Below are 17446 nucleotides of genomic sequence, written 5' to 3' on the forward strand. Positions count from 1 at the left end.
CACGTCTCCAAAAGCTCCTGATGTGCTTTTCCTCCTCTCCTGATGTGCTTTTTGTTCCCTCAGACCATGTGAGCAGCACAAACCATGTACTGTGGATCTCTGAGGCTTTCAGAGCCTCTTCTAGTGCACGGGAGCCATCTAGCTCAAGAGGGCTTGATTGATATTTTTAGTGGCTTTTTCTCAAAAGGGGAAAATCTGTACTGTCAAAATTGGAGATATTTTCTGTGCTGTGGCGACTGCTGAGCCTGGCAGGGAAATTGCTTCTCTGACTTGTCTGGAGCGTGGGGAGAAGCACTAATAGGAGCCTACCAGAGAGACTCAAACTGAAGGAGACCACTTTCCTCCCACCACCTCGTTGTATGATTTTCTACAACCTCCCCCCAGCCCCTCCATATCTCCTGCAGGACAACTCATGCCTGGAATTCCAGGCTGTGTTTACCACAAAGTCATGCAGTTGCCAATGCTGTACATAAAGTTGTCCCCTTGATCTCTGCTCCTTCTACCCACCCAACCCTCTTGGCCATAACTCCTCCTGTTCCTTTTTGAACTGACATTTTGGAAATGTTCTTCCACATGGTTGCAGGGTATGGAGGCAGCAGAGAGCTGGGCCAGAAGTGGTTTTGCAGGGGAAGAGGGAGGACGGGAAGCAGGGAGAGGAGAGCACACAAGAGCCTTTGAAACTCAGCAGAAGGGTCAGCAGCAGCAGATGCCAGGGGAGAGCAAAGGAGAGCCAGATGCCCTGTCATGGGCTGAGCAACAGGAGAGTAACTGATTATTATAATTATTTGCAACCCCTTTTAGCCAAGGAGAACTAACTGGCAGTGCCATTTTTTTCCCAAGCATTCTCCCCTAATAACACCCTTAATACAGCCTGTTCCATGGCTTTTGTGAGGCATGTTTTTCATCTCCAAACTCAATTTCATTTATTAGAGGCTTCGCCGTGTGTGACACAGTGTGCACACAGCAAGTGCAGCAAGGATTCATTTTAATTATTGTGTATTACCACGAGGCAAAGTGTGTTTGCGCCCGTGGGCGAAAGGGCGAGGAGGGGGTGGTGTCTATTCCCTTTCTGTGCTATGTATCACAACTGTAAGGAGATGGAGCTTTCTGAACTGCATTTTAAATTTGGAATCGGGACGTTGGGTGGCTGTCAGTGCTCTGTGCCAGCCCCAGCGCAGGGAGAAAGTCTCCAAGCAGCCAGCGCCCGTGTGGCTGCAATAAATAGTCCGAGATAACAAACACCTCTCTGAAGTTTTTGTTAGAAAGTCAGCCAGAGGACTCTTCTCTGGGCAGTGACTAATGATATTTGAATGTTGCTCTTTATGCAAGTGTGATAATATAATGGGTTGTTGTTGGGTTTTTTTTAAAATTGGAATTAATTTGTTGTAAGATGAGTGAAAATAACATTTCGGTAGGGCCTTCAAAGGAGGAGCATACACTGGAGGCAGAAACTGTGTTTTCTAAGCTGACTCAAACATTTTTTACTTTTCTGAATGAGAAAGTTTTACTTTCCTTCATACAGAAATGAGGAAGGTTTCTACCTTGCAGTCTATGTACCCTACTGGCTTTCTGCTCAGTTGAGTGACAGAGGTGTGGAAAGCATAAGGTGAAGCATATTTTTAATTGGAAAATGCTTTTTTTGAGGAAGTTTGCATTTTTTTTTCTGTTAATGTGACAAGTAGAGATATTGTGAATGTTTTCTGTGTTAGAATCACCTGTTGTGGGAAGGAGCAATACAGAGATCTGAAAGATATTGAAAAATCAGAAAAAGTGTAGAATGAAACAGACAAAATGGTGAGGAACTGACTTTGGAAGGAGGATATGGCAGGAATAGAATTTGGGAAATAGAAATAGAATTTCATGGGGAATTTGTGTTTTTAATCACTTGCATATAGTGACTTTAAAATTATGGCCAGTGTTTTTTGCTTTGACAAGCGTAGGAGGCAGAGCACGGTCTTCTGGAGACCTTGTTATTCAGACCATTTTTAATTCTTTTAATATGACCAGATAGTTGCCTTGCTCTGGAAATTCCTGTAGAAAAATTCCTAAAAGGCAATGTATTGTTTATAACAGTGACATCAATATTTTAGTAAAGCTGGTAGAAAAAAAAATCAGCATTTGCTTTGGAAAGAATGGCACGTTGCATAAAGTTTATATACACACACAGAGGTGCTACAAATATCATGGTTTTGGCTTAATTTTACTTGAAAAATTAAAGATCAAAAACCAAAAGCAAACACCTAAAATAGAGGGTTTCAGTTTTATTTTCCATATTTGTTTTCCTTTTTCCCCCAATCACAAGCTGAAATTTTTCAGTGAAAACAAAAAAAACCCCCAAAAATTAATTGCAATCTTCCAAGGCAATGAAAAATCATTGTGTTTTCAGGTGGTGTTGCTCAGTTTGAGCAGTTTTCAGAGAGAAAATCCTACTCTACATGAAAAAGGAGTTTCTAGTTCTTTGCCCACGTTAGAGTTAACTGATGGGAAGCTGAGGCCATGGGTTAATATGGTACCAAGGTGGTTTGTTCTTTAAAGCAAGAGTAAAAACCTTTGCTTCTTGCAGCCCTCTGATTGCCCAGCAGGCTTGATTGAAATCCAAACCAACAGGCTTTGAAGGAAAGATTGATTGTTGTGCACATTTTTGATAATGCAGCAATTTGTCTCCTTGGGTATAAAGCTCTAATCCCCCTTTAATTTTTCAGAGCGGAATCAGGGGCTCGGGTCTTCCTCAGCCTGAGGTTTGTCACAGTGGCTGTGGCACCTCCTTGCACACACCCCATGGTGAAGATGTCCCTCCCAGCAGCACCTACACACCAGTTCCCCACCCTGCATTTCATGGGGCTCTTTGGCATCTGCCTTACTGCTTGTTTTAGAAATGTAAATGTTTAAGTCAACAGCAGACAACAGAATTTTGCCTGTTCTTGAGATTTCAAATTTCTTGTTTGCACACAGAGAATCCTTGTCCTCCTTAATTCTGTCCTCAGACTCTGTTCTTATCTTCTGATTTAGCTGACCAGGAGATGTCATTTTGGTTTTCAACCAATACTGTGCTCCAGAATTTCAATCAAACCTCGAATCATAAAATCATAGAATGGTTTGTGTTGGAAAGGACCTGAAAGACCATCTAGCTTGGAGAGAAAGTGGTCTGGTGTGTTTGTGTCACTAACTCCGTGTATCCCAAATAAGATGCCACCTGTCCAGAGAAAAGGACAAGTCTTTTCCTAGAAGAACTGGAGGGTGAAAGGTGATGCAGACATGGCGTTCTCCTCCGTTCTGTGGTGATTGATCACCAACCCTTAACCACAGTCAATTCCTGAGTGTTGCTGTCACACAAGGTGTTTCCCTAGAAAGCCCACATGTCAGACAAAGGGGAAAAGCATCCAATCTGAGCAGGATCTGTGCTCTGATAACTTGTGAACACCATCACGTGCCCCTGTAACCACAAGCTCCTGGGCAGTAATTCTCTCTTGGCATGCAGCAGAGCAGGGCTTTTCCACTGCTCACAGCTTACAGAGAAAGCCACAGCACATCTGTTCGGTGGTTGAGCCATTGAGCATTCTCTGCATAGCCCGCCTGGATAAGCTGTCACTCTTGATTTTTAAAGCATTTCACAACAGAGGGTTAGCCTGGAATGGAGAACCTCTTGTGAGCAGCATCTGCAGAGTCCCCTCTGCTCACAAAGCCTTACTGTGCAAGGCTGCCACCATCACGTCTTAGTCAAGAGGGGATCACGTCCTCTCTGCTGCAGCAAGCCACACCAGAATATTCACCTTTCCTCAGCGAGCAGCACACCTACGTTTTGAATTTATTATGTTTCTAGAGCAATGCTTTTATCTGTTCTTCCCTGCCACCATCCAGGTGTTGGAGATGTTCCTTAGAACATCTCCTTTTCTTCACATTCCCTCTGGAACACAGATTTTTCTTACCCTTTTGAGAAGAAATTGGCCTCCTGTACTGTTATTTACTCTGAATGTTAGACTTGGTTGGATGGGGATAGAAGAAGAAGTGTGTATGCAAAGTCTCTCATTAGCCAGGAGATGCTTATTTCCTTAAGCCTTATTGATGATCAGCCTGGGAATGAGCCACAGCGCTTAAACTTAGCTTGCTCCTGAGTCTCCCTTGAGAAGTGTCTATCTCTCTCCATTGCCATTAGAGATGACTACAGTGATAAATATTTGTCTTTGTGAATACTTCCTTGTTTGTTTGATCTTTAACAGCGTGCATTTTTGTTTCTTTTGCTTTATACTGTGTGTTTTCTACGCTGAGCAGAATCCACCAGACTGAGGGAGTGGGCTGCTTTGTTAATATTATTACATTCTGAATTATAGCTGGTTACATTTTTAACCTATGATTCAGTAATTTCTACCACAGACTTCAATTAATATGTGTCTCCTCAGTGTAGAGACTAAAAGTTACAGGATAGCATATGGTGTGGTTTCATTACACTTACAGAATTTAGTAGCAGTGTTCTTGGTTTGAACAGAGAGGGACACGGCTGAGTAGCATTTCCTAAAAACCTTCCCCACAGCCCGTTGCCACCTTATTCAACTGGTCAGATTCAGAATACAAACAGCAAGTGCTTACAGAGATTTGAAAAAAATATATTTATTTTTCCAATTTATAGAAGTTAAAGTTAGCAAAACAAAGCAAAAGCACACCATTCATCTCTCAGTTGCTGTCCCAATTGAATATGCTGGGTGGTGGATGATATTTTCGAACGTTATCATTCCCAGAATGTGTTTATTGAAAAGCCATTTCTCTATTTCTGTTGCAGTGAACTATTTCATAAAGAATGGTACAGAAGATGTGTTACTGTGTGGCAATAGCACTGATGCTGGGTAAGTACTTTAGAAATATCTTCACTTCTGGTCTGGTTTTGTTATATTATTATTATTATTATTATTGCTACATTTTCCTCTAGTTCTGTCCACTTTTCACCAGCATGAAGTAGATATTTCAACTTCCTTGTGTCTAGGCATAATAGGAGAGAGGATAATGACAATATTGTGCATAGTAACACAATCTTCTCAACTGCAGGGAAGAGAAGTTTCTGTGTGTCAGTTATTCAGGTTTAAAACCTTTAGGGGCCTTATTACAGTTCTTTTTCAATATATTTGAACTTCTCAGTAAAAAAATAGTGAAAACTAAGTAACATTTTGGCTGAGTGGAGAGTATTTTAATGGAAATGAAGCAGGATTATAAACAGAAAGCCTGGAGGGACTTAAACTGATGATGAATTCCTGGCTTTTGGCAAAGGAAGATAAACAGATCAACAAATGTCCCAAAAATAGCATGTTTTGGAGCTGGGAAGGTACTCAGATTTGTGATCTACATTTGCACTTGATTTGTTTGTAGACTATGTGTATTTAATTTTCTCATTGTATAGACAGTGAAGAGATCCAGGGGTGTGCTAACATCCTCTGCACAAAGGACTTTATTCATATCCCTGCCATCTATAGATGCCAGTGGTTCCTCCTGCATCCCATCCTCAAGGGCCAAGTGCACTGTCAGAGCATGTGATTTAATTTGACAGCTTCTCATGATCTTGATGGAAGTGAAAGAGTTCAGATAGGATGGAAAGAGATGGGATCTTGTGTGGTCAGAGGAAAATTAAAAGCCATGCAAAGATTGCAGGCTGTTAGGAACTGTAGGAGAAGGTGGAAAATACCTTGGAGTGGTGGGATAGAGGAGCTTTTGAGCCAAATATATGAGAGCATCTGAACCAGGGCGATGGGTGTCTTAAGCCAAGAGAGAGGAGGAGGTGAGATGATCTAGTTCTGGAGGGAGATGTTCTGAGCTGGTAGAACCAAATGCTGAAGACTGCAGAAAAATAGGGTTTAACTTAGGAAGAATTTAATGAGAAAAAAGGCATGTGTGTGCAGGGAGGCAGCAGGAAGATGAAGGGAAGATAAAATCTGAACTTGCTTGTGGACAAAAAAGCAAGAAAAGCCCTGAGGTCCTGGGGAGAGACATTTTGCTTTCTGCTGCCACTGCCTGTATCTGTATTGACATCAGACAAAGGGAAAGCTCAGTGTCAGCCTTCCCTCTGCAGGCCTGGTGTGTCTGATCCATATTGCCAGCCTGAGTTAGACTCCAAGATCCTTGGGCAGCGGGCCATGCTTTCCCCTTTGTTTGTTCCTCGGGAGGTACGATGTCAGCATCCATTAATTAAGCCCTTTGTTGATTGTAATACATTGCATTTATCCAGGCTCAGGCAGAGCTCCAAGGCTATGGGGATGTTTCCCGGGAATCCCTGGATTTGGCAATCTGCATTGTGCTGGTGAACCTCAGCCTCTGCAAACCAATAGGCAATAACATTGGGAAAAACGAGTGTTCTGCACAGCAACAATACTTTTTGTGTCATGGAATATCCTTTGTTCTCACTGATGACCTGAGCCATGGTGGTGGAATGCTGCTGCTCATGGGCAATGCTGAAAGAGTCAATTACTACTGCTTTGGAATTGTTCAGCTGGTGGGAAGTTAAATACCAATCCAATGTCCTTGGAGTATTTATATATTGGCAGCCTGTATGGATTTAAGGGTTAGTTTCTAGCAAGGCAAACCCACCCTGTTTCCTTCCCAGGAAAGTTAATAAATTGCAGCGTGTCAGCAAAAAGCCATGATAGGAGGAAACCTCTGGTGGAGGCACTGTGCCCACGAGAGAGTTACAGCCTGAACTAGCCAGGGGAGAACTTGCAGCTCCTGAGTATAAGAGGAAGAAATTGCCACCCTCGAACTGAGTGTTCTTGTACTTGTTTTGATAAAGACATCAAAACTGTCAGTGTTTGTGACATCAAGGGAAACCAGCTTTCCCTTTATGCCTCAGTTCTTTCTTCTTCAGCCTTTTGCTGTTTTAGTTAAGTATTTAATACCACTGGGTAAGGTTTGAGTTTAAATGCCTAAAAATGGGTAATAAATATCCCTACTTACACTGGTTTTTTTAGCTCAGGACTAGCAAGTGTTGTCTCATCTGCTGTACATTGCACAGAGTAACTGCCAGTCATCCAGTTCCGTTGTTTAAAGACATGAAGATAATTGGAAAGATGATCCTAAGGCCCCAGGGGATGTGCAAAGTCATATATTCCCACCTGTTGGGACAGGGAAAGCATCATTTACAGGCTGACGTATCTAACAAGTGGATTTGTTTTCTCTCACCCTTCAATGATCAAAGCCAAGAGCAAGAGTGTTCAATGGTAAACCAAAATCTGCTTGCTTGGGACTTTCTGGGGCAGGTTGCACCGCAGGATCAGGGGAGGGGAGTTAAGAGGAAGTAAATGCATCAGGCTGTGGTTTCCTCTTTTTTTAGTAATGAATTTCATGACAAATGAGGACACTTAAATTGGGAACCCATCAAGGCAGCTGGAAGGTGTGGTAAGGAAAGACAGCTGGCAGGGCCATGTCTGAGTGTTCATAGTATTTGTGGAACATGCTTTTGCTTCCAGTTTGGAGCTTGAATTCATCAGCCTCTGGGATACACTGAGGACCCAAAGGAAATTCAGGGAAGGGCAGTGTCATGTGTTCTCTCCTGGAAAGATTTGTTATTAGACTGAGGGATATCTGTGTTGTGGCCAGGATATTAAATCTTGAGGCAATTGAAAAAGCCATTTCAGTGCATTTTTAAAAGCATGTTAATGACACTCTGAGGTTTGTCTGGTTGCTGTTATTATGGAAGAGTTAAAAAAAAGGTAATAATAAATCTGCTATGGCAATTGTTAGGTGATGAGACTCGAGTGGTCTAATGTAAGAGCGTGCAGTGATGGAGACTGCAACCTGAGCTGGAGTAGCAAGCCAAAATCAGCAGGGAAATGATCATCAGTGGATTCTATATCACAGGCAATCTAATTATCTCCAAGGTGGGGGCTTTATTACATTACTAGGAGGGACTGTTTTCTGAACAAGCACCCAAGCTGCCAATAAAGCAGGAGGTAATGGATCTAGCTAATATTGATTCCAGTTCAGAAGGGATTTGAATAGATGTATGTCACTCAGCTGCAGCAAACATGTCTCTAGTACTTGACCTGGCAGATATAAGGAAAAAACCATTTATTTGCGTTTTTAGATATGCTCAAGCAATCTCAAGAATCTTTGTTAAAACCATGCTGCAGAGACATGATAGGAATGTCAGGGAGATAGCAAATTTCTTAGGTGCACAAGGGCTAATCTGTCTGTGAGATTTCCCATGTGATGCTTCAGAAGCCTTCTTCTTGATTCCTGAAATTTGACTTTTCTTCATTTAATCAAACAGCACTTTCCTGTTGCTTTTCATTTTGTTTATCTGACTGCATTTTCCCCCTTGATGTACTGCAGGAATTTGTTTTGTGCTTACAGGGAACAGAGTACAATGGAAATAAGAAGTAACTTTTGGAGAAGAGGGGAAATCAAATGATTGTGATCAAAGATATTCTTTGGCTCAAAGTGACACGTGCTTGGTGTTTCACAATGAGCACATTCAGGAAACTACACTGATGGAAAAATTCTCTGTGTGTCACAGATTGGTCAGACTGGGAGCAATGCTAACAGTAAGGCTCTCTTAACAAAAAAAACCAACAAAAAAGTAGTGTATTTGCCGAGTTGTTGATGTTTTTAAATGCATTTCAAGGTTAAATTTAGTAGTTCTTTTGGATGTGGCTGCACTGGGATATACACAATTTGTTTCTCTTTACAATTCCAGCTTCTTCTATTTGATTTGTTTAAAATAAATGGAGAAAGCTCAAATAGTCTGATTTTAGAAAGGGATTACAAATTCTGTAAATTAGCTTTTCAATTTAATCCCCAGTATGTAGCTTATCCAATTTTGAACACCTTGTTTCAGCCTCAAGGAAGGGGCAGTAAAGATCCAGCATAGTGATCAAGTATATGAGAGACCTTAAGGTAGGAGCAGAAGGAAGGAACTGCTCTGTCCTTAGTGAAATCAAGCCCTAGCATCAAGTGGAGCATGATTTGTGAAGGGTGCAGAGCAGCAGGTGACAGCAGACACCACTGTACACTTTATATATTTTTATTTATATATATGCACATCCTATGTGTCTGCCCTACTGTGTGAAAGTGGCCCTGCAGTGCAAAATTGCCACGAATCCACAGATGAGTATTTGTGGTGATAGTGACAAGGGGAAGGCTTGGGAAGGGAAGGGTAGCTGGAAGTGGTGCTTTGGGGTGTGCTCAGGGACCTACAGCAAGAACAAAGAACCTGCAGCAAGAGCAAAGCAGCACTTGGTGCCTGGCCCCAGGCGATGGGACAAGGGCAACACCAGGCAAGAAGTGAGGGAGCTCCAAGGCCCTTGCTCTCAGGAGTCCTGAGAGTCCTGGTCACACCTTCAGATCCAGCGAGGCATCCTGCTAGAGCACACCACCAGTGCACGGTTGCTGCCACCAGAACAGATTCCCAGAGTGGAGCAGATCCCTGTCAGGCCACAACAGCCCTCCAGTGCAGTTCCAGCTTGTCCCTTGTTGGTGACATTTAACCATCCAGTTTGGTGAGGTGACCAGCACTGCAGAGTCCCCTGCTTCCCCACAGAGTAAAGATTTTGGGCTGCAGCAGCGTGGAATTATCTGTCTGTGAGAGAGGAAGATACATTTCAGCTCTAAAGCATTTCCACTTTCATCCTGCTGTAATTTCACAGGGATGTTTTTCTGCTATGCTTAGGCTGCTGTTTTTATTTCCCCTCCTGCCTGAAGGTTTGGTTGAGCAATAGAAATAGCAAGGAAATTTGTCCATTAGGAGAAAGAGACAAGATGCTGTCAATGTACAAAGTAAACAAGCAGACATGAAAGAGAAACTTAAATTCTTTCTTTTCACTTTTTCACTTGCAATTACAACAAGGAGCTGGCTTTTCAGAAAAGTGTACATGTTTTAAGTCAGTTATGTCCCCTTTGGATCTCAAAGTCAGACTGCTTAATTTTTTTTTTTTCCCTTGCACATGATATGTCCTGTGTATTTAGCTCATGGGCAGGACTAGTCTACAAGATCATACTGACAATGAAAGCAGATTTGCATCATGTCTGTACTGATACTACCAAAAAAGACTAGTGAACAGGAAGGAAAAGCAGTCAGTAAATCTACTTCAGGAACCACAAGAAAGCACCTTTGGCAACTGCATCCTAGTAACTGTTGCTATAGAAACTTTAGCTACCTTTATTCTCACTATGACCTTGATTTTTCTTAACAGGATACATTAAAATAATGTACACTGTGGGGCAAGATTCTCTATGGTTTGGTAAATTCTGTCACTGAGCTCATTGCGTATAAGGGATGAAGGAATGACCATGTGTTGTAGCGCTCCTCAAAGTTTTTGTGTTAGTCCTAACTCTTTCTAAGGTATTATCAGGAAAAAAAACCAAAACCCTTTGTTTGCTTTTCTGTTGTGGTGTTTTACTAAGGTAATTAATACCCACACATAAAATTGCATCAGATGCCTGTTTTCATAGTCTCCATGAGCACCAAAAGCAGTGTTTTTGTGGCAGTTTCTCCACATCCCCATCCTGTCAGCGCGCTCGTTACACATACAGCGAGGCAGCACTTTGATCTCTCTGAGCTGTAGTAACATTCCTTTGCCTTTATGCAACCTCCACGAGGTGATTTAAAGCCCCTTGTAAAGGCTTATCACACCCCTCAAGGGTAGAGAAGAAACATGCTCCGTGCTGAGCGGGAGAGCTGCTATCGGGTGCTTCCACCAGTGCTACCGCAGCTCTCCCCCAGACCTTGGCAGGGGAGAGCCTGGAAGAATGTATGTCTGCCAGAACGTGTCAAACAACCTCCAGCAACACAACCCCTGCACTAGAAACTGCGGAGCTGCACCAGGGAAAAGTGCACCAAGTTGATTCTGTTGTCCTGCTGCTGGCAGTGAGGACCATTGAAGCCCTGAGCTGCCTGAACGTAAATCTATGGTGTTATTATTATTGCTGTTGTTGTTATCAATTGTTTTCTGTAAGAAGGTCCTAGATTCAGGCCATATTGTGCTGGATAATGGAAAATTAGGATGAGAAGAGCTCTCTTGGCTTGGAGGTTTGGCATTTCAGAGGTGCAGTCCATGGATGAGTGGGGTGGAGGTGTTGCACACAGACGCTCCTGGCGAGCAACAGCAATGGGTAAAGTCAGGAGAAAGCCCTGCAAGTGATGTCAGGACTACCTAGCTTTGTCAGGCAGGTCATGGTCTGCCAGTGTTCAACTTGCTGCAGGAATGGGTCCATCCTAGGGAATGGGATACTGGAAGCTTTGGCATGTGCCCAGTGGGATTGGTATGTGCATTACCCTCACCAAATGCAGCCTGATGTGGTACAGCTGGGCTGACAAGTGGGAGAGGCTGTAAAGGTTGCTTGAGTGAGGAGGGGGACGCAGTTTCCAAATGTGTCCTCTTCAAATGTCACCAGAGCAAGGGTATTTTGGAAAGAATTGTGTTGTTTAAACTACTAGAGTTAAAAACGTAATTACACCCCAGATTATCAAGCAATATTAGTGAATTTGTTTCAAACCTTCAGGCTATGCAGCACAACTTAAATGAATTTACCTAGATTCTGATGTAAATCACATCAGCTTTTCTGTTTACTCTGAGCTGGCTACAGTGACAGGAGAGTGAGGGTGGTTTGCTCATGGTGAGAAAGCCTCTTGCTTGCGCATGCTAAACAAACAGAAAGCAACTATGACATCTCAAAGGTGCTACAGGGGCCATGGGCATGACTTGAGGTATTTTGAAGGTTTAGGAACAGTAATAACAGTCCCCATTCCTAGGGATCAGTGGTGTATTTGGAAGATCATGTCTCTGGTCAAACAGCAGCAGTAGGGATTAAATCCAAATCCACTCAATTCTTAAGGAGGGGTAATATTACCTCTTAGTCAAAGCTGTAATAAGCTCATCAGCCACATGAGAGAAGCAGACTTACTAGAGGCTACAGCCTTCATTAGGCAGTAATCTACTATTATCTTTATGATGATAAATTATTGCCCTACATTTTGTTTGGTGGGTTAGACAGAAGATCCAGTGTCTGGCCACTGGACTGAGTCAAAAGAAATGAGAGCTTGCTTGCCTGGCTGCAGCATGGGCTCTGAAGAAGGCACACTGCAGGGCAGGCAGTTGTTCCCCTCTCTGCTGGCGTGCGTGCGCGGAGGGCTCCGATGTCTCAGGCTGAATCCGCAGCTTTTCCATCTGCCTGAGCAAGCAGCCAGTGGGGGAGGCTGAAACTTTTCCTGGATACAAGTCAGCAGCATGCACAGGTCAGTGGGTGCTCTGAGCCTGTGAGCAAGCCTGCTCATGGGCACCTCCTCTTTTCTCCTCCAGTTTCAACTCTTGCTTGATGTTGCTCTTTATTCTGAGCATTTCTTCTCTTCTTTGTCATCATCACTTTATTTTTTCCTTTTCCCTGCAGCATATGGTTCAGTTTGCTTGCACTTCCGTCATTTCAGACAATTGGCACCCTTTCCCTTGCTTTTAAAAACGTCCTTCAAATTCTCTCTGTCCGTTTGGATGCTTGGAGTGAGAGCTGCTGGGGGCTCCTGGTCAGACCTATCCAAGACAAAGCATGCTACTGCAAGTCAGATCTTGGCTTTTAGATTGTGATTAGTGGGGAATAGTTAGACCCTCTAACCATGTTTAGTCTTTAATATTGCAGAAAGAGCAGGGGAAGGAGAGAAACCTGTGATTTTCAGGCACATCAAGCACCCACTGATATCAGTGGCTTTGGATGAAGTGCTGTTGGCTTTTGGCCCCTTTCTCCTCCATGCCCAGTTACCCTTACAACATTCATTTTTAAAAATATTTTCCTGTTTTAGAATGGATAGTTTAATTTTTTTCAGGTAAGAGCAAATGTCAGTCTAAGGATCTTTGTTCCCCCCAGTATGCACTCCTGATTTGGCTGCTGGTCTCCTCCCTCAAAGTCAAGGGAAACAAGAAAATATGGAAAGTGCAGGGAAAAATACTCAGGTCTGTGGTCTAAAGGAAATTTAAGCCTCTCTTTTGTGTTCTGTGGACTTTAGCAGGGTGAGGCAGGTTGAGGAAGACTCTACTGTGCTCATCAACCAGCCATGGAGGCCGTGGGCATTGTCTGTCCCTCAAAGTCTGCAAGGTTTGAAACCCTACCTTGGAGGTTCCATTTCCAGCCACCAGGGTAATTTCCATTCCCCAGGAATCAGCCATGTGTCAAAGACATCAGCTGTGAACTTTTCATCTTGATTTCTGCATTCTTAGGCTTAAGGTGTGACCTGAGCAGGAACAGTAAGGGACCCTTACCAAAACAGGGGTTGGCTTTTTTAATTTTTGCTGTGTCTGTGGTATGTGCTGCCTTGCTTCTGTAGTGAGCAAGCCAGAGTGTCCCTCTGGAACCTAAACTCAAGGGAAGTGCAGCCTTCACCCCGCAGATGTCATTGATGCTGACTCCTGGTAGCACATGGACAACCCTCCCTGTATTTTCAGGATCTGGTTGTTACAATCCAGTGCATGGTTGCTTTACAAATCTTTTATTGCCCAAGCCTATTGGCCACTGTAGCCTGGATCACCAGGTTGCTTGGCTTGCCTGGATTAAACTCTTGAGGCAGAGCATTGTGTAATTATGCCCCTCAGCTACAACTCTCTGGCATTCCCAGCCTGTGTTATTTAAACCAAAGTTGTTTCTTATGTCCTTTAATTTCCTGTACCAATGCCAGCTTACAGTGCTGATTACAGCCTGATGGATAGGTAGGTAGGCTGCTGCTTTTAACTTTTCCAAATCAATGACACTAATTTTATTGTGATCAATTGAACAGCATCCTGTGACGCTCCTGTGGAGGATGGCATATTTATGTAGCTTGCTGTTGTTGCCCATCTCTGTGCATCAGAGGAGAGTACAATCCTCTCAAATGCTTCCCTGAAGTAAAAGAGGCTGAAGAGTTTGCTAAAAAATCCAAAGGGGTAAGCTTAATGTCATACATGGAGGAAGGTTCAGTAAAATCTTGAGGCTCCTTAAAAAAATCCTCAGAGGAAATGGTGTCAGTTGCAGAATAATATTCTCATGTAAGAGCCTTACACCTAAATTTCTGTAGTGTTTTTCTGGGAAGCAGCATTTTTTTTTCTCTCTGTATTTTTAACACATTCCCATACCCTGTGGGTTATCTCTCTGTTGGCCACAAAGGAGGGTGAGCAGGAATAAGGAGCTGACAAGTAGGAAATTCTGTCTTATGTGTCTGGTTGCTGTAAGAAGGATGTAAGCTAACATTAACAGCATTTTTGGGCTGGAGTTCATGCTTTTCATGCTGCAGCACCTCGTTTGAATGCTCTTAAAGCTGAAAACAGTATTAGAGAAGTATGTTATCCTGGTTTCAGCTGGGATGGAGTTAATTTTCTTCGTTGTGGCTGCTACAATGCTGTGTTTTGGATTTAGGATCAGATTGATGTTGGTAACACACTGATGTTGCTAAGAAATGCTTCTACTAAGTGAAAGACTTCTCAGCTTCTCATGCTTTGCCAGTAAGGAGGCTTGAGGGGACACAAGGAGCTGGGAGGGGACACAGCCAGGACAGCTGACCCCAACTGGCCAGAGGGATATTTCAGACCATATGAAGTCATGCTCAGTACGTAAACTGGGGGAAGAGCTAGCTGGGGCCACTGCTTGGGACCTGGCTGGGCATTGGTCAGCAAGGGGTGAGCAATTGCACTAAGCATCACTTGTATAGTTTAATTATTTAATTATTGTAATTATTAATATTATTATTATTTAAATTATTATTCTTTTCTTCCTTTTCTGTCCTATTGAACTGTCTTTATCTCAGCACACGAGATTTCTCACTGTTACTCTTCCAATTCTCTCCCCCATCCCACTGGGCCAGGGGTGAGGGGGCAGCTCTGTGGGCTTTAGCTACCATCTGGGGTTAAACCACTCACTGCAGAGCTAGACAGTGGAAAAGGACCCATAAGGACAGAATGAAACATGAAAAATTGTATTATATGTGTATTTATAATGCTGATTGTATTTATAAACAGAAAATATTCCTCTGAGGTACCACTGCTCCCTTTCACAGTCAGAGGGGTTGCATCTCCATGTCCTACAGCTTTCCAAGGAAAGTGCAGTGCTTTGAGCACTTGCTTGAATATTCTTCTTCATCAGAAGTTTCCCTAGAAAGCAACACTGGCAGTGAACCTGCGTGACTTTGTATCTTCTAGTCTGTGCCCAGAGATTCCTTTGAAAATACAACCCAGCGTTCCTAATGCTCCCCTTTCTTTCAGGCTCTTGTTCTAGGGTGAAGAGATGAAGAGGAAATTATCTCTACTAATTGAGATTCAGAGGAAAATCTCACCCTTCTCATTAATTGATATTAATAGAAAAATTTCCATTATGCCTAAGATTTTAGGAAACTTACTGTAGATGAAGCCCAGTTTCCAAATGACTGCCCTGCCCAGGCTTAAGTCCACTATTAAAGCAACCACCAGCAAGTTTCTCTCAGCTGCATTGGGTTGTTTTAGTCATTAGTAATAATGTTAAAATACAAACAATGAGACCAGATCAATGGAGCCACTCAGGATTTCTCTTTTGTGGGAGATTAAGGAAAGGACTCTGCACCTCTGGACATGATCACAAAGTTTCCAACCAAGCCCAGTGCGTGAGAGCAGGCATTTTCTCATGGCAGAAATAATCAGCCTTACAGAAATGTTCATGTCCTGTGTAGACATGATGTCTTAGAGCCAGCAAGGGGAATTTCCTTCTCAGGAGCCTGCAGAATCCATTTCTCAGAGCTCCTGAACAGTTGAGTAGCACGTCATGGGTGATGAAGGTTCTTTGCAGCAGCAGATCACAGGCAGAAATCTCATGTCTCTACAGCAGAGTGACAGCAGATGCTGCCTTTGGGAGAGAGGAGATTTAATGAAAAAGGCTGCCTCAAAAAAGGACATGGGTATACAATTCCTTGAGATTCAATGTGCATCTACATATTTTAGGGGGAAAAAATAGGAGATTTCTGCACATTATTATCTTCTAACTCAGTAATGTTACTGTATTTTTTATTCAAATGTGGCTCTTGTTAGGAAAAAATAGGTAGTAGAAGTAGGAAAGATCTAGAAGGAGGCTTTTCTAGACTGGCAGGGAAAAAATTAGAAGTGGCTCTTTTTCCTTCTTTGTGAGATATAATTGTTATCTAAATTCTCAGCTGGTATAAGCTATCTTGGTTCTACCTAAGGTGACAGAATCACTTCTTATACCCTCACTTGTGTGTTACATTTAATTCACTAAACATCAGCTGTTCGTTTTTCATTGCTTTTTCTGAAAACTACTGTAAACAAGGATCTGCACACATTTTGCAATGCTTCAGCACTCCTTTTATCAGCATTCAAAGCAGACTTACTTTAAAATTTGTGATTCACTACTGATATAAAATTAAGATTCTAAAAGTGCTGTTGAATGTCTAAGGGTGGTGGCAGACACCACAGATTTGTATAGCAACATATTCTCATTTCAATATACCATACAGGTTGCTATCCTGTGCTTTAAAAGTTTGTTTTATATCTGTATAAAAATTATATTTTTTAAAGTAAAAGAATACCGATTTTTGTACTGAGGCATACTCTGCTTTCTCAGGGGTCAACTTCTTTTTTCTGGTGTTTTAAAAATTAGTTTGCATTATTTATATTTCTTCTTTGTGTTTTAAATTGTGGAAATATTCTGCTTTGGTATAAAATAGCAGTGATTGAGAAATTCTAGGGTTTTTTTCTAGGAGAAAATGAAGCTAAGAGCTATACACTTTACATGCCTGGTGATGTCCAAAATCCCTCATATTCCAGCCATCCCTAGTTGTGGCAGCTGGAATTTGCAGGGAATTGTACCAGATTCATCTCTGTCTGAAGGCTAAGGAGAACAGGGAGAGCTGGTGTAGCTGCACATTCTGCTGAGATCTGCTTCTCCAGATGTTAGTTTTCACCCAAAAAATTCCCAAATACCATAGGGCTCCAGGGCACTTGATCTCATAGTCTCTTCCTAGGATACGTAAAGAAGGAAGCCTTTGCATATTTCTATGTCTTCAATTTCTAATGGGTCATACCTTATTTTTGGAGAGTGGCTTCTGATGTGCAGGAGCCGAGGGGGTTTTTGACTAATCTGTTCTGAGAGAGAGGATGGCACCTTGACCCAGGATCTCTTCTGCCTTGTGTTTCACTTGATGATGCAGTTCAGTGCTTACACAGTACCACTGAGAGTGTTTTTTATCTCTTCTGGCATATGGGGCTAGAAAATTACTTGTAAAGAGCCTCAAAGGTTAATGAGAGCCAGTGAAATTCATACTATCTGCATGCCATTTAATGCAGTAAACTACAAGACACACAAGGAAAGCTTTTTCCTGGCAGAAATAGAAAAAATGTCATGACCCCAGACTGTGGCAGTGAGTGGAACAAAGGCCTGGGTTTCTTAGATTAAAGATTTAATCCTTGTGGGGGGTGAGTGAGGTCAGGCAAAGGAAGCAATCAGGAAGGTGCTCTGATAGCACAGGCTGCAGGGG

The 17446-nt window shown here is 42.6% G+C and overlaps 1 protein-coding gene across 1 annotated transcript in view; it reads left to right on the top strand.

Annotated features, from left to right (window-relative positions):
* The window catches only part of LOC103623944 (sodium channel protein type 5 subunit alpha-like), a 215327-nt gene that overhangs the window by 73664 nt on the left and 124217 nt on the right, over positions 1-17446 (top strand). Inside the window, 1 exon segment of the mRNA XM_017746784.1 lies at positions 4775-4838. Within this exon segment, the coding sequence (XP_017602273.1) occupies positions 4775-4838 (64 nt within the window).

The sequence above is a fragment of the Corvus brachyrhynchos genome, unplaced genomic scaffold, assembly GCF_000691975.1.
Source record: "Corvus brachyrhynchos isolate BGI_N302 unplaced genomic scaffold, ASM69197v1 scaffold18, whole genome shotgun sequence".
NCBI lineage: Eukaryota > Metazoa > Chordata > Aves > Passeriformes > Corvidae > Corvus > Corvus brachyrhynchos.